The sequence below is a fragment of the Centroberyx gerrardi genome, chromosome 11 (genome assembly GCF_048128805.1).
Source record: "Centroberyx gerrardi isolate f3 chromosome 11, fCenGer3.hap1.cur.20231027, whole genome shotgun sequence".
In the NCBI taxonomy this organism is placed as follows: domain Eukaryota; kingdom Metazoa; phylum Chordata; class Actinopteri; order Beryciformes; family Berycidae; genus Centroberyx; species Centroberyx gerrardi.
In genome coordinates, this window is record NC_136007.1 from 28540791 (window position 1) to 28565799 (window position 25009).

Genomic DNA, 25009 nt, shown 5'->3' on the forward strand with positions numbered 1-25009 from the left:
ACATTTTCATGACTGTACCTGAAATGGGACATGAGATCTGCCTGTTCAAATTCTAGCCACTTTTAAGCATTTTAGCCGATTATCTCATCACCACAAAGCCAATCAGCTCTATATCTGTTCAGACTATTAGGGCTGCTCTTCTACCGCTGGACCAAGTTTTGGAAAAATTAGCAGGCGGTTATGTCTAAGCCTCCATGTTGTTTGATTAGGCCAATAATGGAGGGTTTGCCTCTTCTGTGAATCCTTTCGAAAGTTATATGCCTTTTTATGAGAAGCCACGCCCCCCCTTTGGCCAATCAGTGCGAAAAGTTCATCAGTAATTCTTTGCCCCATGACCAACATTTCCACAAAGTTTCATGGTGTTGCATGAATCCATTCGGAAGTTACGATGCTTTTTATGAGAAGCCACGCCCACTGGCACGTCCGCCTTTGGCCAATCGGTGGGGAAAAGTTCATCAGTTCATCCTTGCCCCATGACCAAACTTTCCACATTTTGTGTTTCATGCAAATAATCATAGACGATTTCGAGCACAGCTACAACCGCGTTTGATAGAAGAAAAAATCCAAAACATCAACAGTAAACGTCCGGTTTTGGTGTCAGTCCCTCAGAATCAAAGAGCAAGAGCTTCTTTCTGGACTCACCAATTTGCACCAACGTTCAACAATCATACAGGAGGAAATCCATCATAGAAGAGGCAGAGAGACCAATATCTCCACTGACAGTAGCCTCAACAGACCAGAATGCAATGCAGCCACAAGACATGTTGTGTTGTGAGTAAAGAACACAACTCTCGCCTTTTCCCGACAGGAAACTCTCACTCTCTTGTTGTTACTATCACTATTGCTCTCTCCAACTACAAGTAAAACCAAAAGCTAGAAGCAACAAGTCTATGCAAGTTCTCTGGGGGTTGTCTAAAGCAGTGTTGCCAACTGTTTTCCAGGGAAAGTGGCTATTGCCTGCTCATAAAGTCACTAGAAGTCGCCAGATGGTGTCATATGCTAATTTGCATATCAATATTGAAGTCTAAAACGCTCTGCGCACAGCACTGTAGGCTTAAGTACCCCAAGGTGCCAGGAAACACAATGTAACGAATGTAGTCTAGTCCACCGCACTCAAGGAGAAGCTTTATTACACAGATAAAAAATAGCGAACGGCGCGTTTTGCCGTAGCTGATGCAAACCTGACGAAGCTACGGCGAAATGTGTTGTCGCTAGTTTTTTATTTGTCTCATAAAGTAATGTTATTAGTCAAAGTCATTCTGGGAAATGTAGGAAGTTGCATTTTTCAAACTAGTGGGGCAGACAGAGAGGGACTGAAACTGGGGGTACCTTCACCCTCTAAGTAGAAGTAGACGAGGGACAGTGGATATAACAAAAAGGTAAATTACAACACATTACAGCACATAACAGTGTAACAGTATTCAAGGGTCACTGAGGTTATGAGAGATGTAGTATAGAAAAGAAAATTAAAGGACAATTCCAGTGTGATTTAAGTTTTTTGCTCATGTTTTCCATCTCTTAATTGTTATAAATAAATACTCTCACAGCCACAAATAAAGATATTTTTAAATCAGTTTTGCCATACCTCTGAGGCTCATTCACTCCCATTTAATTCCAAACAGCATTTCGTCAATCACAACCTTGGAGGTATTATATTATCCGGAAGCAGGGTATCATTCGCCCCTGCCCACTCCCCCGTCTACTTTCCATTCTTTTCAAGATGGCACAGAAAGTGCTGAGAGATAGGGGTCTATGGGCGCTGATATATTGCTTCATGGAGCTGTTTTTTGGCCCAGAAGTTACCTTGAGGGGGAGGGGTGGTGGGGGGGGGCTACAGGTAGTATTCAACAGTGGAAATGACCTTGATCGATCGGTAGCAAGTGTTTCATACTGCAAACTAATGAAAAGACATTGCAATGACAATGAAAGGTAGAGCAAAGGGGGTTAGCTATGGGTCGGCTATGGTTTGGATTAGGTTTCACTGGGTTTGGATGTTGATTTGGGGTTGGTTAACTAAGTGTTGGTTAGTGGGGGTTGGTTGGGGTTTGAGTTTTTCTCAGTGGCTTACCTTCTTGTATCTGGGGATAGGGAGCTGTTTTCCAGCAAACATAAAGCAGCAACACACAGAAGATGAAAGCATGCAAGAGAGTAAAGTGGAGGAGGAAAAAGACAAAAAAATAACATTGATCATTTGAAATTAAAGTTCAAGCAAACAAATTCATGTACAAGGAAAGAACAAAGTGAAAGTGCACTTAATTAATATCTGCCTATTAGTTCTCTTCTTTGAAGACTGAAGACATTGAAAATGTCAGGGTTAACAAGGCACTGCAACTGAAATCTCATAAAAAAAAAACAGAGTTTGATGCCAACAGTCTCGGTTGTTTTCTGAAATGGTTTACACAGTTGAAAATAGAAGAGACAAGCACTGCTGAACAGATATTTGTAGATATAGTCTGAGTGAATGAGGTCACACTGAATTTGAGGCTGTCTGTTCATCTGGATTCACTGATTCTTTTAAGTCTTCAACCAGCAAACCTCACCATACACCCGTAAGGTATTTCATTTTCAGGGGCTCCTCTAGCCAATTCAAAACCTCTCTGTATTCTAATGAATCCATCTGTGGACTACACTTGGCTCTAAATTACCTGCAGTTGGAGCGGTATGGAGCACATGGGTGGCTAATTGACAACAAGTAAACAACACTCTGAGTTGTAAAACCGCTTTCAATTGGCATGCTGCAATGGAACTTCATGGTAGACATGGATCACTTCAGCATGTATTTCTCCCCACAAATTTCCCATAGAATTCAAAAAGTATGACAAGCTCCTAGTGGCAAATACAAGTAGGACGTGGGATTTTTTTGTAGGCTCCGATATCTTCGAGCGTCACAAGTGGAAGTGTGTCAACACAAGTGGCAACCACTGCATTGAATCTGCCAATGTTGGCAGTCCACGAGAATAAAAATCATAAATGCAACACATGAGCCAGACTCCTCTGCACAATTTTTATTTTTACACACATCTACTCTACACATATAGGCCTACAACTATAACACAGAAATGATGAAAAAAAATAAGAAATGAACAGAAAGGCATGAACAAGACCAGCTTACAAGATTTAGGGATTCGTATCCGGTTGTAATGGAAGTGTCCTGGAAGCCATGAAGGCTGGCGTGGCATATCTGTCCTGCCGGCGGCTCTGCTGAGAGCGTCCAGCACAGCGGCAACTGGAGCGGAGGTGGCTGGCAGAGCAGGGTCTGGTTAGCTTAGCGGGAGTGCGGCTCACTGGCAGGGCTTCAGCTGGCTCGGCGACTGAAATCTCTTTGTCTCAACACAAGAAGGTTCATCTCAGGCACTTCATCTTGTAGGACGGGGACCGTCAAGAATCTACTTTGAGCTCCCCTTGCAGGAGCTGAGGAAGTTTTTTCTGGGACATGCAGAGTGCTGATTCCGGTATTGCACCATAATTCTGAATGTATCAGAGAGTATGCTTATGGTACATAGTAAAAATACATTCCTATTGACTTTGGACTTTGTAAAGTAGCCAAACACACGTGTAACACTAGATGCCTTTCTCCAGTGAGTCCTTGACAGAATGCTCAACTGAGAGAGCGGGAAATATTCCTTTGTTCTTCTGCACAGTTATGCCAGGCCGCTCTCCAGTCAGCTGAGACCACATGGGACGGGGATCTGGACCCCTGGGGAGCACAAGGCTGTGACCAGACTGTACTGTTGTTTGGGTCCTTTGTTGAAGCCTGTGATGAGTTTCCCTTGGGGGCAGTTGGTGTGTCAGAGGGTCACACCCAGGTGACTCTTGCACTGTCCCTACTACATACTGGCATTCTTGCCAACCCTCCCGATTTTCCCAGGAGATTCCCGATTTTCTTGCCCCTCTCCTGGTGTTTTCCCAGGGTGTCATTTCTCCCGATTTTCTCACATTCACACATTTCAAAAACTGAAATAGTAGACACAATAAATCTCAACCCTATACTATCACTGCTGTTTCCGAATTGTCAACAAAATACGTTCTCCCTTCCGATTACTTCCGTCTTTACTTCCAATTACACCGTCAGGCAGACTGGACTGCTTCTGTTTTGGCTGGGAGTCACGCATTCAGACCAATATCTACATGAGGCTACATGAGGACACTGAATCTTATTATTCACAAGGAGCAAAACTTATTGATTTGAGAATTCTGAAGAAAAAAACCCCCCACCACACTTTGGATGTATGGTTTGGAAAGCTCAGCAACAGGTGTGCTGATTAAAACCTGCTGCAATAGTGGTAAAAAATGAATGAATTAGTTAATTAAAAGGGGTTTTTCTAGGAAATTCAATGAAACATAGGCTCATCTATGCATATCCTGCCAATTTGAACCAATTCAGATTAAAAATACAGTTCATTTATTAGAAATTGATGATCGTGTTATAAAACATGAAAAATAACATAAAAAATTTCACAACTTTCACAAATAATGGAAAACTGCGTAAAAAAAACCCCAAAAACCCCAAACAATATATTTGACAAGACATTTGACATACTGTATGGCGTTTCTGTAACACCAAATCATAGAAGATCATAGAATGTAAGACAGGATAGCAGTAGTATTAAAGGTTAAAACATGAACCACAAAATGGTTCTGCTCTGGCCAGCACATAGCAGCTATTCATTGGTTCTTACTGAATATCCTTGTGGGAATATGTATTAAGAATTTAATCAATATTTACTAAAATACAAGTTAAACAATAAAAAACATGAAATAAATAATAAAAAGAAAGCATTTTTTACAGATTTTCTCCTGTGTAATGCAGGGATTACAAGTCAAGTCAAATTTATTTATAGAGCACTTTCAATAAACAGATTTGGCAAGAACAGCTTTATAGAAAATAAGGGACACAAAAACAGATACAAACAAGGATAATGAATACAAAAGAACAAGCACATCTCCAAGAGACCGGGCCAAAGCTTGTGTGTGTGTGTGTGTGTGTGTGTGTGCATGCTCACATAAATGTGTGGGAGTACCGGCCAATGAAAGGGCAGTCTGCAGGAGCAGTAAGAGAATGAAACACTGCAGCTGAGATTTAAGGTAGGCGGTGCTGAATAAATGGGTCTTGAGTCTGGAATTAAATACTGAGACAGTGTCTGATTCCCTGACAAGGACAGGAAGCTTGTTTTCTAGAGGCAGGTGGTGCGATGAGAAAAGACTATCCCCAGCTGTTTACTTTCAAATGCTTGGGATGACGAGGAGGGATACCAGGAAGTATGACTGGGCTGATAGGGAAAAGAAAATCAGCAATATATTGAAATGCGAGGCCAAGTAAAGCCTTTTGAGTTAGAAGTAGGACTTTATAACCAACACATGCATTTGCAATAAACCAGTGAAGAGAGACCAAGACTGCGGTAATATGTTTGTGTTTTTTGGTTTGTGTAAGGCTAAGTTTTGAATAAGTTGGAAACAAAAGCATGGATGAATTTCTCTGTTGGGAAAGGAGAGGAAATGCCTAATCATGGAGATATTTCTAAGGAGAAAATATGCTGTTTTGGATATTGCTTTGATGCGATTGTCAAATGAGAGGCCTGAATCAAAGATAAAACCAAGATGTTTTAGAGAATCTTTTGTTCTCACTGTGCCGACATTGTTCTTGGCAGCTTAGAGCCTAAAATGAGCATTTCAGTTTTATCTGCATTGAGCAGAAGAACGTCATCCATCTTTTAATTTCTAAAATACAGGATTGTTTTGTTGCCATGTTAAGTTTCATCAATCTGCAGGGTGGAACATAACTAGAGGTGATATACACAGGAGGAAGATATTGAGTGAGAATAAGTGAGGACCTAGAACTGAACCCTGGGGTACACCAAAATAGACCTCAGAACAGGTGTGACGTGTTGCCATCTAGGATAACAAATTGTAGTAGTCAGGTACGAGCAAAATCACTTAGGGGCAGTGATGTGGATGCCAACAAGATTTTGTAAGCCTTCCAGGAAGATGTCATGATCAACAGTATCGAAGGTCCAGGAGATCGAAGACTGACACAGAGCCCTTGTCTGTGGCTAATAGCAGGTCATTTGTTAGTTTGATTAAAGCTGTCTCAGTGCTGTCTGAAGGCGGACAGGAGGAGGTTCTAGATGTTTAAATTGAGAGAGTGAGTGAGCTGCTGGGCTACAACTTTTTGCAGTATTTTTGAGAGCATCTTTGTGGCTGTGGCTTCCAGTGAAGCAGGAACAATGCTACAGGAGCAAGAACTAGTATATCATTAGGTACAGATCGGCCTACGGCAGAGAATAGTTCTTTCGATAATTTTGTGGTGATGGAGTCTAGAATGCAGGTAGATGATTAGGATGCCATGACCAACTTGAAGAATTCCTGCAGTGTAATTGGAGTAAAATGAGACACTATCTGGTCTGGCCAGGCCAAGGTGCATTGTAATGTTATCACCTGCAGAGGAAGCATGTTGTTTGTTGATGTTTTATTTTTTTTTAATCAACATTTTTTTATAAAACCATTGCACCTGAGATGAGAGGTGCTAAAGGAAGTGGCAGAATGCTATTTGGTGAGATTTACAATGGTACTGGATGGGAATCCATGGTTATTTATGTTTGCTTCAAGCAAGTTAGAAAGGCAGGTAGCTGAAGTTTGTTCTTTAGCAAGGCTGTCGTTCCAGGATAATTGATGGACTTGTAGCTTAGTAGTACACCATTTATGCTCTTATTTTCAAGTGGCTTGCTTATATAAGTGCCTGTAGACTCCGAGTACCAAGGCAGCCATGTTTTTCCCTTTTGTGTCTAAATGTAATTAATATGTCCCCCCGGTGAGTCCAGCATTCTTCCATCATCTCTCTCTGTATATAATTCTTTAAAATGTTCTTACTCCATGGGTTCTTCAACAAATTAAATATCAGATTAACATCTGAACAGAAATTAACATGTGAAGGACTAATCACAGACAAAGTCCATCTAGTATTTAAGTCGTGTCACACAGGAAAGACCCCTGGCCTCAACGGTATCCCTGTTGAAGTAAGCCTATTAGCTATTTCAGGAAAAACGTTAATTTTAGTGAATTTCTTAAAAATGGTTCTTTATATTGTACAGTACTGTATATGCAAGGTAATAAATAATGGGCTCATATTGAATGATCAACTAAGGATATTACATGTTTAGAAATGAATGTAATGAAAACAAAAGTGTAGATTTTTTTGCAGATGACAGTAGTGATTTGTTAGATGCTACTTAACAGCGTCTAATTAGAGACTGACAATTTTGCTAAGAAAAAGTTTGTGTTAAGAGTGCTAAGTGCTAAGAGTTTAAGTCTGGGGAGGGTGATAAAGGACCTTGAAAGGATAATGGAAAAGAAAATGTGTGTACTAAATACTGTGAAAGACCATTCATTGTCATTTTACGCCTGTGCCCATAAGAGGAGGCTTGGGAGAGCAGTACAGACTCGGGGGAGGGGGGAGCGGGGGTGGTGCTGCATGAAGTTTCCACTGTATTGTGTTCAAAGCTGCACTGTTGTGAGACTATGTTGTTTTGTTATGCAAAGTAAATGTATGATTATTTAGAGAAGTCTAATTCACAAGTCACAATGAAATGAAAGATGACTTTTTCACCTCGTTAGCTAATTCTCTACAGCATAACAACAGTTTCTTTTTCCTAAGACACCATGGTTGTGTTCTGGTGGCTGGAACTTATTTATTTTGAAGAATCTGGAATTTATGAAGCTCAAGATTATGTACAAAGCATTTCACAGTGGATTGCTTCTCCAGCCACACTGCGATGTGCTTCACTGCCTTTCTCTTTCCATGTTTTTTATGATCCTACCCACCCACCTTTGAACTATCCCTCTAGGCGTTATATCCCACCTAAAAATCCTGTTTCAGCCACAAATACATCAAATTACAGAAGCAAGATGCCGTTTCCTTGTGATTTTAAAAATCACTGGTATCATGGAGCTTTACCCTAGTATCAACTCTTCTAGCAGGACCCACTCTATGGATGTCTGAGTTTTTGGAGCCATGGCCGTGAGTCACTCCAATACAATTCACTCAGGGGCAACTAAGGCAGTCTATGTGAGAGTGAAACCAACCAAAGTGTGTCTTAGTGTGACCAAAAACCTTTATCTGTGTTGGAGCCATCATGATTCCAGACAGCCCAGCTGCTCCAGCCAATGGAGACGGCTACCATGCAGAGGAAGAGCTGTTATCTCTCATACAGCTCTGAGCTATTTCTGTCTCTCTTTGAACGTGCACATGCATGTATTCCCTTTTAAATCAATTAGTAGCAATTTCAAAGGGCACAAATGGACTAATTTCAGTCATGTGAGCTATTACAAGGGTTTTTTTCCCTGTGGCTTAATTCAATAAGTGGGGTGAGGAGCCTGTAAAGATGGTACAGCTAAATGGAGTGACATTAGCCAGCGAGGAACAGGTCAAACTGTGAGTGTAAACTAGGAACCTCAACTGAACAATGTTCATTTCTGACCAGAGAGATGAAGGACGTCCTCGTTCTAACCAAGACTTTCAGCAAATCATAAATGTTAGGATAAGTCTGTCATTACGTTCACATTGTGAAATGGGTGCTCCAGTGACTTCATCATGGGTGACTTAAGTAGTGCCGAGCGCTTTAATGTGTGCCGTACAATGGGAGAATGTTCCTCATCTGTCAGCAGAGCTTCCTTTACACAGCTCTAGGGGTTAAAGGTCCCTAGTAAATCAAGGCTTCATTATGCTATACTTATCTTAATTGAATCATTTCATGGAATAAGTAAACAGCCATAAATTACACACTACTATCTTTCTAATAACTTTCTATTTGATTGACAGATGCCAAGATAGGCATCATCGCTTACAGCTACCATTTGCGCACGCACCCGCATGCTTAATTGAAGCAGTATTTGATGTCACTGTAATGTCTTTGGTTCAGATTGAATGTCAGGTTTCCCCCTCAAGCAGTGATTTGCTCGATGGCATGGGTGTCAGTGTGGAAATGAAACAAAGCTCACATTGGCAAGGTAAATACCCCTATGAGATGACATATCTCACATGATGTTATCTCATAGGTAAATACCCTTATTAGATAACATCAGGTAGCCTATATCAGAATTTCTCCTTTGGAATCCAGCAGCAAAACAAAGAAATAAACCTGGCTTTCCCTAGCAATAAGAGAAAATTTTACCTTGTAAAAATACTTTTCATTAAAACTAAAAAAGGAAATGATCATGTAGTTCTAGCTCTCATTATGTCGACATGTCAGCTTGTGTCGAGGCAAAAGCTTTAATTAAATGTTAACAAGGGAAAGTCTATGGGGCTATTTGTCCTAGTACCTTCATCCTTACTGCACAGTTCAGAACACATCATTTCCACTTACAAATTAATTCAAAAGAAGATTACCACGTGCAGCTAGTAACAATCACACAGTTTTCTAGATGTCTGTATCTGTAAGCCTATCTGTGCCAAAAATTGGCCTCAGTATTGTATTTGCACTAGCGATCCAAGTTATTTTTGTGTTCAGTAAGGTGGATAAGACAGAGATTGCCCTCTAGTCAAGTAACAGTGAATTACTCATTCCTTTTTCTAACTCATCAAAAGCACTAAAAAACATAGTGACAAAATACTTTTTAATTGGCTTCATAATGTGAGAGGAGAAAGAAAAAGGAGAGAAAGTGTGGTACAGATGATGATCGGCAACTCAGTTGGAGGGCAATAATGCAGGTAGCATTTTGGATGTGTTGTGTTTAGAGGGTGAATGGAGGGGAAAATGAGAGGGCATAAGATTAAAATATTGGATGAGGGAAAATATCTCTCCGCTCGACCAGGCTGGCCTATTTGTGGCTCCAGAAATGGTCAAAGAGGTTCCCCATCAAAAAATCAGTTTGAAGTTTTATGACCCTAGGACAACCCAATCTTATTCGAATGAAAATGCAAGAAATAAATGGGTATCAATGGGAAGATTATCCTTTTTTCTAATTCCGAAAAAAAAGGGAAACAGCTTTTTTAGGAAATAGCTTATAGGCTTTTTTTCCAAAGCCTATTATGGTTCTTTTATCTTGCCCCCCTTTAGTTTCCTTGTTTCTGAGTTATGACACAATAATAACCTTTAACCTTCTCAACATGCTGTAAAAATCAGGTTTTGTGTCTGCAAAACATGTGCCTTTATTGCACATTTGTTCTCATAACTAACATTTGTTTATATGAAATTCGTTAAATTACAGAGTAGAGCGCGTATGATAAGGTTCAGTCCTTCCCGCAGCGACCCGGGTTCGAATCCGGCCCGCGGTCATTTGCTGCATGTCCTCCCCTCTCTCTCTCTCCCTGTCTCTCTCTAACACTGTCTCTATCAATAAAAAATCTATCACCTAAAAAAAAAAATTAGCTTGTTAGGCAATGTTTGTTTATCGTTTGTCACATGAATGCAATGCGGTTTAGCAGCCGACTTGGAAGTCCCAGATGTCGAACCTTCCAACCAGCACGTGAATGTGGCATTTGATCTTGTTAAGTTGAAAATGAGACAGCTGCACTGGCCACTTCAGCTGACTGAAAGCCTGCTGGGCCAGTGCTTCAGTGAAAGAGTTGCTGCAGGGCAGAATAGATAATAATAATCCCTGCATTTCAGTTGTTTTCCTTTTCGGTTTCTGTACAACTCTGGGGTTTTTTATGTAAATTCTTTTCAGCTTGTTTTCCATTTTGGAAAAATTATCAGATCAGTGGCCTTTCAGACCCTCTTTTAACTCCTTTTGTTTGTTTTGGTTATGTTGTCGAGTGACCTTTTGTCAGTTTCCGCCTTGAACGCCATTTATTTTGGCTTGTTTTCCTTAGTAAATGCCAACTGCGCTGTGATAATGTATTCACTGTACATGTGAGGTACCACTGCTGCATAAATAGAAAACCCTGTCGCCACCGCACACCTTCACCCTTTACACTCACCGGCTCACCGGGGATCGATATCAATCCCCAGAATTCATTAGTATATAATAAAAGTGTTTCTCCCTGCTCCCAGTAGCAACCAGTTCTTCCATGAACCAGGGTCTATAGGCTTTAATTAGAGAGCCGCTTCTTTGAGATGGAGGGACCATATGCCAAATCACAGTGCAGTATAGACTTACTACTGAACTGAATATGGACTTGGCAGCGAAAGCAACAAAAAACAATCCATGATAAGAAAGAACAGCGAGGGATTTAGTAAGCAAACTAAACCAGGGAAATGGAATATATTTGCAAGAGAAGAAGCATTTTTTCTGTGGTTTGGTGAGGCAGCGGTTTACGTCCAGGAGTTGAGCAGTATCGCGAATGGCTGCCATCAATCAAGATGGCCTGGTGCCCACACCGCTGCCCGACTCTCATGCCAAGTCTGTCTCCTCCGCTGCCCACTTTCCTCTGGACCATCTATCCAGCCAGACAGACAGGCAGAGTTATGGCCGCTGACGACAGCCGCGCCTGTCAGAGCCACCGCTTCATCACAGCAAACACAGTGGAGGGAATCGTAGAGGACGTCACCTCTGGACTCTGGCTTTGCTAAAGTAGGAGTACTATAGTGAAACTGTGGCTGGCAAGCTTAGTTGATATGAATTAGGGTTAGACTGATCCTGTCAGTGTCATCCACCTCTGATATGACGGATATGATGCAGATTGATTGATTACATATTTATTGCAGTATTGATCAATACTAAACTGGATATCCACTGAGTATTTGGAATTTTGGGATTTTTTTGGCATGAAAATGATCAGCTTTAATAGTGAATGTTGGTGCAAAATATCAGCATCAGCCTTCAAGAACCCATATCGGTCAAAAAATAAACTAATTAATGGTCATTTTCACATAAGATATACCTACGAAGCAGTCTGTGGCAGAGATAATACACCTGCTAGCTGTATTTGTAGATAAGTAAAAATTTTGCACCCCCTGTTTATTACTTACAGTTGCTGACTGATCTCTAGAAACAAAAACTGGCAGAATGTAGGCACTACAAACCCACAAAAATATTTGTTTGTTTGTTGTTGGAATGGACAGTGGTTATAATTTGCCTCCTGAACACTGCTATTAGCTTGTTTTGCGTGTCCATCAGTAGCTCATGCTAGCAATTAGCGGTTTAGTGGGTTGTTTTTCAGAAAGTTAGCATACTGTAATGCAGGGAAGCTAGTTATTATCTTTTCATGGGAGTTAAGCAACACAATGACATTTTTTTGGTGGGTGGCATGTCCTTGGTTCCTCTGTAAGCAATGGATTAGAAATAATGAATGTTTTGTGAGATGAGTGTAGAGGTAAACATTTCTCCCACACAACTGTGGGACTTGTTGAGTCGCCAACTGTAGCCTGTTACATCTGTAAAATAGGAGGAGGGCACTACAAAAATATCCACCTTGACAAGTCATTTAATAGTACTGAGTCTTAAAATCGTATTTTTCTGAAAACAAGTGATAAAATCTGCCAATGGGTGAGATAATTTAACTTGTTTCCAATACAAATCAGCTTGCTTGAAGAATTTTCTTGAAACACTTACTAGTGGAATTACCCCAGTGGCAGTTTAACTTGTGTGAAGAAAAAATAGATTTTTAAGACTGAATGTAAGACTAAATAACTTGTATAATAATAACTTGTACTCTCCACCTACTGTGCGATTAAAAAAAAAAATGCAGACAGTGGGCGTGTAGAGCTGAGGAGAGGAAGATTTTTTTTTTTTACCAAATGACGTATCTTAGGACAATTATCCTTGAATACCAGCTGCTCATTTTAACCACTGGAGGGAAAACTGAGCCAAGTTTAGTGAGATAAATATGGCAGCGGCACATTTGTGCTCACATGTTGACATTATGACCATTGTTGTATTTCACAACTACATATTACTAAGTGCCAGTTTACAACTCAAAAAACGTTTTAGTATGGAGTTACTCTTTCAGATGGATATTGTTTGAACTGGAGGTACCACTCTGGCACAGGATCATTGCAATTTGAGAGCATAAGACATAGTTAATGAACTAGAAGTATATTCCTTTTATTGTCAGTATGAAAGATTTCCCCAGTGTGAAAAATCAGAAACATCTTAATCACGGCCACAAGATTTGGGATCAGTTCACCCTCATCTATATTAACTGCTAGATACATATGGAGAATGCAATTTAGATAAACTGCTAAGTACATATGAATGCAAATTATTTGTTGCATGTTAGAATATTAAATATAACCAAATATAGTTACTGCTGATTTTGACAAAAGGAAAGACAGTCAAGTTGATCTGATTTTACACTTTTCAAGAGTGTTACTATAGGTTGCATGACTGAAAGATTTCATAATGTCAGAATATCATTAATCTCTGACAAATTTCGGTACAGTAAATTAACATCTAGGTAAACTACTCATATAAACAATTGGGATTTGAATCTGAAGAACATGAAGTGTTGATTTTTGCAATCCCCATCATCATCATCATGGCTGCTCACCTTGGCTTTGTTGATGGTGCAGTGCAGTGCATTGTTTTCCTGGTCATAGAGCAAACTGAAGTCCAAGGTCCCCAGTGTAGCTGTAAAGACAGAAGAGAAGGAGACAAGAGACAGAAAGAAATTAGTAGCTGTAACGCGACACTAACAGCCTCACAGGGGAGAGAGGAAGGAGCCCAACGCTTTCTTCTTTTATCAATTGAGAGGAGATGTTGGTGATGATCCGGATCTGGGATTTCTGCCATTAGACCATTTGTTTTTTAGCCACAACTATTATGCTGCGTTCACGTGCCAGTGGGGAAGTCCGACATCCAGGACTTCCAAGTTGGCTGCTAAACAGCGTTGCACTCCATTTTGTCAGAAAATCAAACCCAGAAGACAAACGATCACACCATTAGCAAACATACACCATTACAGAGGCTGCAGCTTTGCAAGATGGAGAATTGTTCAGTGTAGGCGGAGGTTTGCACTCTACCGAGTGCCTTCTCGTTTTCTATTAGATCACTTCACCAAATTACACCACACAATGAAATCAGGAATTTATTTCTCAGCGTTCAACCTCTGAGACACACGCACATATGCTGGGGGTTTCAAAAGTTGGTATACAATTCTGAATAATAATAATGATAGACAAAGCTGTATAATTTTAGTCATTTTAGTTATTTTCCTCTGCTCAATTGTCAGATTTCCAGCCATGACCTAAAGCATACCTAGAAACAGGATACAGTGAGTAAACGTTGTATCAGTATATGTAATTAGTTTCCCAAGTATTAAGGCGGGCTCGAAATTAGTAGTAGTAGGTGGTTTCCATTTGCGTTCAGAGTAGTCTTGAGATAGATTAAAGCATTTTCTGAAGTCACATAACTAGAACTTTTCTAAGGTCAGATAGCTTAAGAAGTTACATCTAATAGATCAAAAGTAATGTGCAAAATTGCCTAGTTCAGTTTCTAAGACTACATTAAGACTACAGTTTGTAGAGCTACATTTTATGATTAACACATTTTTCTCCAGAATGTCCAATGGAATCATTTAATTGTATGCAAACATTTAATTTAAATACTTGTATATTTTGTGTCATGGCACTGGAAAAGCTTCACTAGACATAAGTACATTTTAAGGAAGATAAAAACGGCTACAAGGAGACCGTCTTAATGTGCTGAAGGAGTTGATATGTATTGGTGTGATAATGTGTTATGCTGCTGCAGGTCTCTGATGGGAGTGTGCAATGTGTTCCCTCAATATTTTATGTCTTTGTGTATTTTGAGTGCAAGGCAGCTACAGTATCCAGTTTCCTCCAAGTTCATTTCCTCCTCTTTAATAAAGGTTAGGTTGACTGATTTCACATCATCTCATTACTAATCAAGGAACCTCTCCAGTTTCTATATGTACTGTATAGTGTTGTAGCTGTGCTCCTTTGTGCAGTTAATTATTTGTGCAATGTTGTTGAGCCATACTATAGCACAATTTGCGGCAAACAATGCAGTGAAAAATCACAAAAGCTAAATAAGTAAACAAATAAATTAACCATTATATTTTTATATACCGTAGATAAGAGAGTGGAGTGATGTAGGATACACACCCTGAGGAATGAGCCATGGCATTAGTATTAAATATACTCAGTCATTGCCTGTGTTCATCACTGTGCTCAGTGTAACAGTGGGATGCTATTAGGAAGCCTGTAGATGAGCTGCTTGTATCACTGTTTTGCACTGTAGATGGATGAGCCATCTGGATAGCTGTGGGGTACAACAGTGAGATGCAACAGTGCTGTGAACTCTACAGGAGACTACTAGAGCTTAGTCATTTTTGGTAGAGGGGAGTCATATTCCAGTGTCGCTATGCAGTCTCATTTGTGTGACTCTCAGGGAAGGTGATAGGTTTAATTCAATTTCAAGTAGCTACTCACCAGCATAGCAGGGAATAATTGCCTAATTTTCAGCAAAGAATTATCAATTACCTAATTTCAAGGAACACATCAATGGACGTTACAGTCATTCCTACACATAAGAATGATTGTCTTTCATAAGAAGGTGTTGAGCTAAACTGACTTGATTAACATTTCTATAACTGAGAATTTCTTCTGCCTATTATGCTCTTTACTTGAGGAAGAGATGAGAGCATATCAAAGACATATTTCCCAGTGCAGAGGGGAATATCGTCCATACAGTACTGTGCCTGTAAATATGTGGAATTGATGAGATGTTGACAAGAAAAACGTCTGGTAAACCTCTATTAAACCTAACTAGAGATTGGGCCAAGATGTCTGTGTTGAAAACGGGAGTTAATCATAGAGTGATGTGATTGTTTTCCTAGGGAATGAACGACAACAAGCGATGACAAGTTGTTCGGTGTTTACAGTGCGATCATTTCTAGTGCAAAGTATGCTGTTCCCGCTGTGCATAATGATTTATGTGCTTGGGGAACTCACTGCCAGTTATCAGAGTTATTGCCTGAAAGGAACAAAGCAATGTTTCAAAATTGGCCACATTTTTTGCCAAGACGGGTTGTGGCTTAGGAGTGACAAGGACATCCACCAGGGGCACATTTGCAGTGTAGGACATTGATTAAAACGCAACCATAAAGTTGATGCAACTCATTGCTATGGGAGGGGATATGGGCCACATGTGAAAAAGAAAAAAGGAGTTCTGACTTTATTCTCAAAATTCTAAGATTAATCTCAGAACTCAAATACAGATTAATCTTAGAATTTTTCACATGTGGCCCTATTCCTCTTCCGTACATTACCATTTGTTGTTTTCTCCTTTTTCTTTTGTTTTCATTTTCCATACTTGTTATCTTTTATCTTATGTAGCTTTATCTTGTTTAATTGTGTTTTTTTCTACATTACTGTCTTTTTGTGTTTTACATTGTTTTTAGAAAAGTGCTGTGCAAATAAAGTTATTATCGTTGCTGTTATTATCATTATTATTGTTATTACTATTAAAATACGTCAGAAATGGAGCTTCATCATTTCGGAATACCAAATGTCATTGTCTGCTACTTCTACACTTCAAATGGGAAAAAAAGTTGCCATCTTGATAAAGTCTGAAAATGCCTTCTAGCCTGCAGAGAAATGCACCCAGTTGGCATAGGCTTCCAGTACAGCATTGATAGGATTTGGAGATGGGCACACACAGATACTGGAGCAGCTTCTATCAACCCAGGCAGGAACATTAGTGGTAGTGTCCATAGCACAGAATGCTTACATGTGCCAATCCCTGATTCAAGGTGCATTAAACTGAGCAGAGACTGGCAGAACTGTCATTAGATTCTCATAATGAAATGGTAAAATGAATTAGAAATTAATTCGAGAGAGATTAATTCTTTGTTCGTAGTAAAAACAGGGCGGCAGACAATGCAAAGAACATGTTGACATAAGGACCTGAGTCACAGATGGCTCCTCATGATTTGTGCATCGCTGACATTTTAAAATCTGATCTCCAAAAGAGCCCCGAGGATGAGGAATATAGAATAACTGCTAAAGCGAGGAAATGGGCTCTCGATGCCGCCGGAGCCGAGAGATAATTTGAGAAAAACAAAGCGAGCTTCATTTACGCGGCCGCACACTCATGCATGATGTGACAACACGCTGGAGCGGCACGCCGGACATGTTTGAGTGCTTTTTATAGTAAAGGTCGGCTCTCTTGGCCACAATGGTGTTAAGAGATCTGATGAAGGTGAGAGAGCTGACAGGGACAGGAGGTTTTCAGAGTGATGACCTCTGTCAAAGTGGCTGCCACAATCCTCAGTTAAGAGGAGCGCCGCACCATCTCCATTACTTCCCTCCAGGCAAAACTGCAGAGGCAATTCCCACCGAGTGAGGGTGACCGGTCAGTCACCTCCCAGCTGAAAGCCAAGTTCATGATAGACTGCGATGGCCGCCAGTGGTGGAAAACCGATCTGAGAAGGCAAACAGCCATACCGTAGCACCATACACACACACACACACACACACACACACATACACACACACACACACACACACACACACACACACACATCATCCTTTCTCTCACACACCCAAAACACATCCCCAGCCACTCACACATACACATTTGAAGACTTGAAGAAATGAATCCAATGCAAATTTGTACTTATCTAGCAATGGCAGCTGAGCAAATCTTTAACTTTTGTTGACTCTGAACATTGATCATCAGGCAGCAACAGAGGATAGAGCCCATTGTGACAGAGGTTTATACAGTTTAAAGAATCCATTTGTACACTGTGAGCGCCACGTGTTCACTGTTTATTGATGGGGTTCACTCAGGTGGAGTGAAAGTGCAATTTCTCATGGTAGAATTGCATAATAATTACATGTTCCATGCCCAATAATGCCTTCTTTCAAGACCAGTTGAAAAAATATCTCTAGAAACATACAGAAGACGTGGTGAGGAGAGTTGTATTACACAGTGGTGGATAATGTATTTTTTCTCACGAATAAACTGATTGTGTGCTGATTACTATTATGTTCATTGTATCAGATAGCATTTTATGTCTGCCTTTCCTGCCCATCTGTTCAGCAATTTAAAGGATAACACTGGTGTAATTAGTTTTTCCTATCGCCATTATTGCCCATGAAAAGTCTATGTAATGTATGATGTATTTGCCACAGTCAAAAGCTACTACTGTCTGTTCTACTGCAAGTCAAAGGCTCTTGTTGTTTTCAAAATTATACTAAACACAGCTGAGACATACTGCTGCCTTGACTAAACGTAATATATCATGTTGAACAACAGGTGCATTGCAGTTTTTCCTAACTTGACTGGTAATATGGTTCAAATGGTAAATATTGTTATGTGCTAAGCTACGTAACATTGTCTACCAGCTACCCTTGTGGTTTCTATTCCATTTGAGCAGTTAGCATAATGGAAGGCGCCAACGCCCCGAGTGAAATCGCTCTCAGGGAGAGGAAGGCTGGATGCTTTACACAGCGTGGTCAACTCGCGAGATTCATCTGGCTTGTGAGGCTCCCCATTACTGACCTTAACTCCAAAGTCTGAATTGACTTGACTGTGGTTTGTTTGCACAGGGCTATATGTGAAACTGTAGGCCCAGATCAGAGACAGCAAACTCAAGACAATGGAGCCAGTTGCCCAAGTGTTAATTTCTCTGCAAGTTTATTGTCCCTGACAACAAATGGCTGCGTGAAAGTAAATCTCCTTCTTGGTCTAATTTTTACCCCCAAATTAAAGAACTAAACGGTCTAGATCATGGACGGGGAGAAGGAAAAAGGATGGGGAAGACAACTTTGGTAATGGTGGCGTGGGTGCTACCAAATCTACATCAAAAACTGAGAACCCCATGGCACTCTGTTCAGGCTTCCACAGCCTTAGTAAGGAAATCCGGGATATTAAAAAGGATTTGATGAAAGAACGGAGCGACTTGAAGGTAGAAATACGGCAGGACGTGAGGGAAGAACTGGGTGAATTTAAGAGGGAAATGCAACGACAGCTCAACGACACCGCAGGTGAATTATGCACTGCCATTATGAGAACGGACGCCTCTGAAAAACGTATCATGGAGATTGAGACATGGGACCTGAAGGTGTGGGATACTCGCACTCAAATTCTGAAAGATCAAGAAACCCTCCAAGCAAAAATGACAGACTTGAATGGGCGATCCAAAAGGAATAACAAACAGAGGGGGGCCTGTATGTCTGAGTTTGTGGAAAAGCTCATGAAAAAAAGAATTTGAACCATTCTGAGAGATGGATCTAAAAATAGAGTGGGTCCATAGAGCGCTACGCACCGAAACCCCCTAAAGACGCACAGCCAAGATCAATTGTGGTACGGTTCCTTGAATACCAAGTGAAAGAATAAGTCCTTGTCGCAACGCAGACGAAGGAGGAGGTCCATCTGAATGGCAAATGTGCTGCCAACAGGAAAGTCCTCAAGGAAAAAGGAATCCGTTTTAAAACCCCATTCCCAGCTAAGTTGAGAGTATTCCTAAACATCGGGACCCAGACGTATGACAACACGGCAGAAGTGGCTGAGGACCCGATAGAGCCAAGGGTTTTCCTATAGAACCAGTTAAAGCCAAACAACCAGTCACCACGGTGGAAAGACTTCAGTGACTTCTTCCCTGGGAAAAAGTAGGAGGATCGCGACGCAAGGAAATTAATACCCTCACACAAGATGCCTGCCCAAGGCTTCGGAGCCTCCAGCAAGAACTCACTTTGGGGAATCTTGGGTTGGTTAGCTTATGACCCCCAATTTACCCCAGCAAAGCTAGATAGCAGTTTAAATGGCGGAGCTGGAGAGGAATTCCATCATACTGGACCATCACCCAAAATATTGGATTGGATAGCTTCCAGACTGTGAAAGACAAATTTTGCCTAGAAAAACAAGATTTTTACAAATACTTACAGATGCGAGACTTTTATAATAAGGGAATTAGGGAAAATATAACTGATATACCACATTTACTGATGCTCATAGAATGAATGGTGGGAAGAGAGGACTAGTCTCAGCCATATAAACAGGTATTCATTGTATTCCCATGATGTCACATGCCTTTCCTACCAATATGGCGCTTTACAATACACACAGCTCATTGGCTGTGTTTGTCATTTGATTATAATCACCTGTTAATTTCCTACCAAGATGGCCGTGTGGTGATGTAACAAAATACTATGAATACAAGATGCCAAAGGTCATTCAACCAATTACATTAGACAGAAATGGGAAAAAGAATTGGAAATTCATATCAGTGAAGAGGAACGGGTCAAAATGTGTGAAATCCAAGCCAGTTCCACTAATTCTAGTTTTGCTGGAAGAGTCTTGCTCGCCATTTCATAATGCCAATAATCTATACAAACCGGGTCAGATCTGCAATGCTGGAGACAATGTGGGAAAATTAGAAAATATAATGTAAAATAATAAGTATTAAAAAATCACATAAGTCATCATTTGAATTCCCTTTTATCCACTCGTTCTTATTATTCTGGCAGCTTAGTCACTGGAATGGCTTGCATGCAATGTTGAGAGAAATTATCTCATTATCGCATTGCTAACAAAGCACTAACAGGAGGCCGATCCAATTTCTCTGAAAAATACATAGGCAGGAAAACTTTTTATGTCCCTCCACCATGGTACATGGTATTCAGGACATTATGTTGTCATGGTGACGTCTGTCTGTCTGTGTGTAGACACATTCTTATGAACACAACAACTCAAACAATACAGGATAGAAACATCATACTTACACCACAGGTTGCCCCTATAGAATAGACGATCTGATTAGATTTTGGTGCACGTTGCTGCATAGATTTGCATATTAATGAAGAAAATATGATTTTCTTGAGACTACTATAACTCCCTAATGCTTTAAGATACAGAGTGCATATGTTATAGAAATATTTGCTAATTAATGCATTAATTAGACCTCATTTATGACCTCATTAATATAACTGGTAACTCTTGTTAATGGTTGTAAGACAAGGCTTGGTTAGTGACCAATAAGATTTAATCCTCATCCTTGCTTTTAAAGGGATGTCACTCATTTTACATTATTTAATCATTTGAAATATAACCGGTGGATATTCTTATGGAGTTACTGTGATATGCTTATGGAGTTACTGTGTGAAACTATTAGTTACAGTAAGTGGGTGACATATTCTATTCCAAGTAGAGATTAAATGTAGTTTCAAGGAAGACGAGTTTCCACACACCCAATAGGATAATAATGGAATCATATTGAAATCCTTCAGTGAGTCTTGCTTCAACCACTCTCCCGTCATCACATCACATCCATTCCCCTGTGACATTTAAACTCTCGCAAACCTCCAGGTATCAGCTGTTCTTCAAGCACACTGGCCTACAATTTAATTCAACCTGGTGCTCAGTTTCAGGGTTCAATGTAAATGTAATCCAGGGATTACATTTACCTTTTCTACCCAAATGAAATCCATCATAGAAGAGGCAGAGATACCAATTTCTCCATCGACAGACCAGAATGCAATGCGGCCACAAGACATGTTGAGTTAGTTAGGGGGTGTGATGCGATCACAGACACATAAAAACCACAGGTGAATGATCACACTAGCTATTTATATGCCCAAACGTCCACCATTGATTGAAAGCAACATGTTCAGGCCCATTCTCTAGGGTTTGTTGAATGGCATTCTGGGAACCATAGGAAATCACTAACTGAAGTAGAAGTAGATGAGGCAGGTTGAGGGAAAGTGGGTACACCAACAAAGTAAATTACAAAACTTAATCACAAAATAGCTCTTTTTCTCCTTTAAGGACCTGAAACCGTAATTTCAGAGTAATTGTATGGATCTAAATCTGTAGGCCAGCTCTGCAGATTAGTGGAGCCGGCAGGAGCAGAGGTCAAACTCCTGTTAATTACTAAAGCCATTGGAGTGTGACATATTCTGACTGTGTTGCTCGCTCTCCTCATTAGATACACACCCACAAAATAGGGTGTGTGTGTATACGTATGTGCATCAGAGTGCATTTGTTTCTACATTGAATCTGCATGCATTAATGTAAAGTGTGTTAAATTGCCAGGATACAGTATGTGATAATGCATATGGCTTGTGCAGGTACAGTAAAGGATATAGTATGTTAAAGCAGGACAATAATCTGTTAAATTAGCCACTTCAAAATGCAAAAAACTAAAAGAAAAAATCACCCTACAACACTTAAACACTATTAAAAACAGCCCTCAGAATCAAAGAGCAAGGGCTTCAGACCAGAATGCAATGCAGCCACATGACATGCTGTGTTTTGAGTAAGGATGAAACTCTCACTTTTTCTTAACTTGAAAAACTCTCGCTGTTTACCATCACCGTTACCATCACTATTGTTATTGCTCTCTCCACCTACATGTCAAACTGCCTGGATGCAACAAGTCTAGGCGACTTCTCTGGGGGATGTCTAAAGTAATTCTGGGAAACGTAGGAAATCATTAACTGAAGTAGGAGTAGACGAGGCAGGTTGAGGGAAAATGGGTACACCAACAATTAAATTACAACACGTCAAACCAAAATAACTCCTTGAGGTGGAATTGTCGCACTCTGAGAGAAAGAAAACTTGAAACTTTTGTTTGCTCTTTTCATTTTCACATTAAATATCTCCTTGGTTAAGAACATCTAAACTATTGTCTTCGCATGTAGGTACAAATATTAATCTATGAGGGACTGAGGGTGCTCTCGTAAGTGTATGTGCAGCTTTGTTTTTTGCATACAAATAAATCACTGTATGATCTACAAAAATTGTCTATCATCTTCATTTGTCTTTATTGTCTTTCTTTATCAAGTTGGTTGGTTGGTTATTTGATAGCTTGCATGAACAGTGGGTAAATCGCTGATATATGAGCTGAACTAGAGTGGTCCCAGGATAGACCCCAGGGGCACACCTGTATTATAGCTGAGGTGGGCGGGTGTGACTTCACCCCCAGCACTGTTGCCTTTGTATCATATGCCACTAAGATTTTTGGGGCTGAAATAAGGAGTCTATCTTCCTAAGCAGTTCAAACACTGTCGTCTTATTCTATTTCAAATTTCCTCTCTGTTCTTTTGATAAAGCTGAGAGCAGGCACCTTCAATAAATCTCAAATGGATTTTCGCTGAAGGCTAGTTCAGAGTAGAGGTCAACCAATTATGGATTTGGTTGAAGGCTCATACCAATATCAATTATTAGGAGAGAAAGTTTTAGGAGAGAATGAAAAGCCCATTATAATAAATCAGACAAAAAACCTGCTTATGATACTGAATGAAATGCAAAATATACTCATTTGGAACTGGAATTGGTTGGAACAGGATTCAGCTGCAGACCTCCCTCTCATTTATTAATTAATTGACTTTATAAACCAATTGAACAATTTAAATGAAAATGAGCTAAAAATGCATTGCTTGATAAATTTGGTGTATAACAATAGAACTTGTTTTAATTAAACTATTATTCTGAAGTAATAATTTTCCAGATTTCTCTAAAATGTTGTCTAAAGGTCCCCAGTATGACCAGTTGGCCCTGCATTTCCATCGTGGTGAACAGACATTCCAGCAGCACTGCTCTGTCCTCCCAGTGACTTTGGTTGTCATGATAGTTAATGAGGGCTCCTTAAGCTCTGGGACAACAAGACATGCAACAAGTGCTTATGTCAGGGGGGCATCAATTAAGGCTGAGGCTTTTACACAGAAACACTGGGGATTTCATACATAAAATAAACTTCTAGCCATAGTTTGGACCCAGGGCACTGCAAAATAAACTTAACAAGGTCTGTGTGGGAGGAGCAGACCGGCTGTGAGTGTATAGAAAGCTGAGTGAGATCAGTGCAGTAGCCTACCAGAGGGCATAGGAAAACTAATAGTTGAAGAATGTGCACAAACTAAATGCCCAAAATAGACTTACTAATAGATTTACCAGAATTAGAACAGTGGTTTTGAGTGATTTCTTAATGGATGGCAGTAATGTCATGTCACCAAAATGTACATTTAGAACGACGGAATCAATTAGTGCTTGGGCTGCCATGACTTCACGCAGTAGAAACTCCCACATGGCTCAAACCACAAAAGCACTCCAAGAAGTAGCGAGACAGCTCAGTGTCAGTGAATGCTATTATTTATTTTCATTACCATACAGCATAAGAGGCACTTACATCCACCGATTATTGATTGTTTATCAAAGTTCTAATCAGCCTTAAAGGAAAAAAATACCCCCAAAACACATTGGTGATTTACATTACATTCCTGGGTCCATTTTGTTGTTTGGTTTTCTGGCCAAATGTAGACAACGTAACATCATGTTGAGATATTTCCAGCACACCGACAATGGAGTTTGATGGCAGAAAAATGTTCAGCTATCTAAAACATCAACGGTAAACATCAGGTTTTGGTGTCAGTCCCTCAGAATCAAAGAGCGAGGGCTTCTTTCTAGAGCCGCAGAGATACTAATCTCCATTGACAGTAGCCTCAATAGACCAGAATGCAATGCAGGTTGCATCTTTGCAGATCTGTCAGCCCTGTGTAAAATACTATGCCCTCTTCAAAAGATTTTTTGTCATTTCTATGACTGGAAAAACTCACTACGGTATTGCCATCGCTCTGTCCTTCATGTATACAGCACAGATAAAATCCTTCTCTGGTGGTTGTCAAAACGCAATCTGGGAAATGTAGGAAATCACTAACTGAAGTAGAAGTAAATTACAACACTTCATCACTGAATTACTTCTGGAATGCATTGAACATCACAGATTGATGATATACCGTATTTCCTCTAATATTGGCCCGGGCCTTTATTTACCTCAACTGCAGAGGGTACCAGGCCTTTATTGGAAGCAGGCTTATATTAGAGACAGGCCTTTATTTCTAATTCCCTCTGTTTGATAAGTATATTTGCTCATATTTTAGTATGAAGTTTGATTTTCTGATCTGCTTCTGTTGGGGTACGTTAGGTAGCCGTTTTTTTGTTACTGCAATGCATTACGATGATTACGGTAATCAACGACGGCACGCTCCAGAGACTTCCGCCGGCCTGTGGCACTTGTACGTTACTACAAACTACAATTACAAACAGGCACCAGGAGTTTACCGGTATCCACCGTTGTTTGCATGTACGCTGAAGCTAACTGAAGGTAACT

At 40.2% G+C, this 25009-nt stretch overlaps 1 protein-coding gene across 1 annotated transcript in view; it reads right to left on the reverse strand.

The window, feature by feature from the left end:
- Window positions 1–25009, reverse strand: part of doc2b (double C2-like domains, beta) — a 105384-nt gene that overhangs the window by 46491 nt on the left and 33884 nt on the right. Inside the window, exon 2 of the mRNA XM_071895379.2 lies at window positions 13427–13506. Within this exon, the coding sequence (XP_071751480.1) occupies window positions 13427–13506 (80 nt within the window). The remainder of the gene's footprint in view (window positions 1–13426; window positions 13507–25009) is intronic.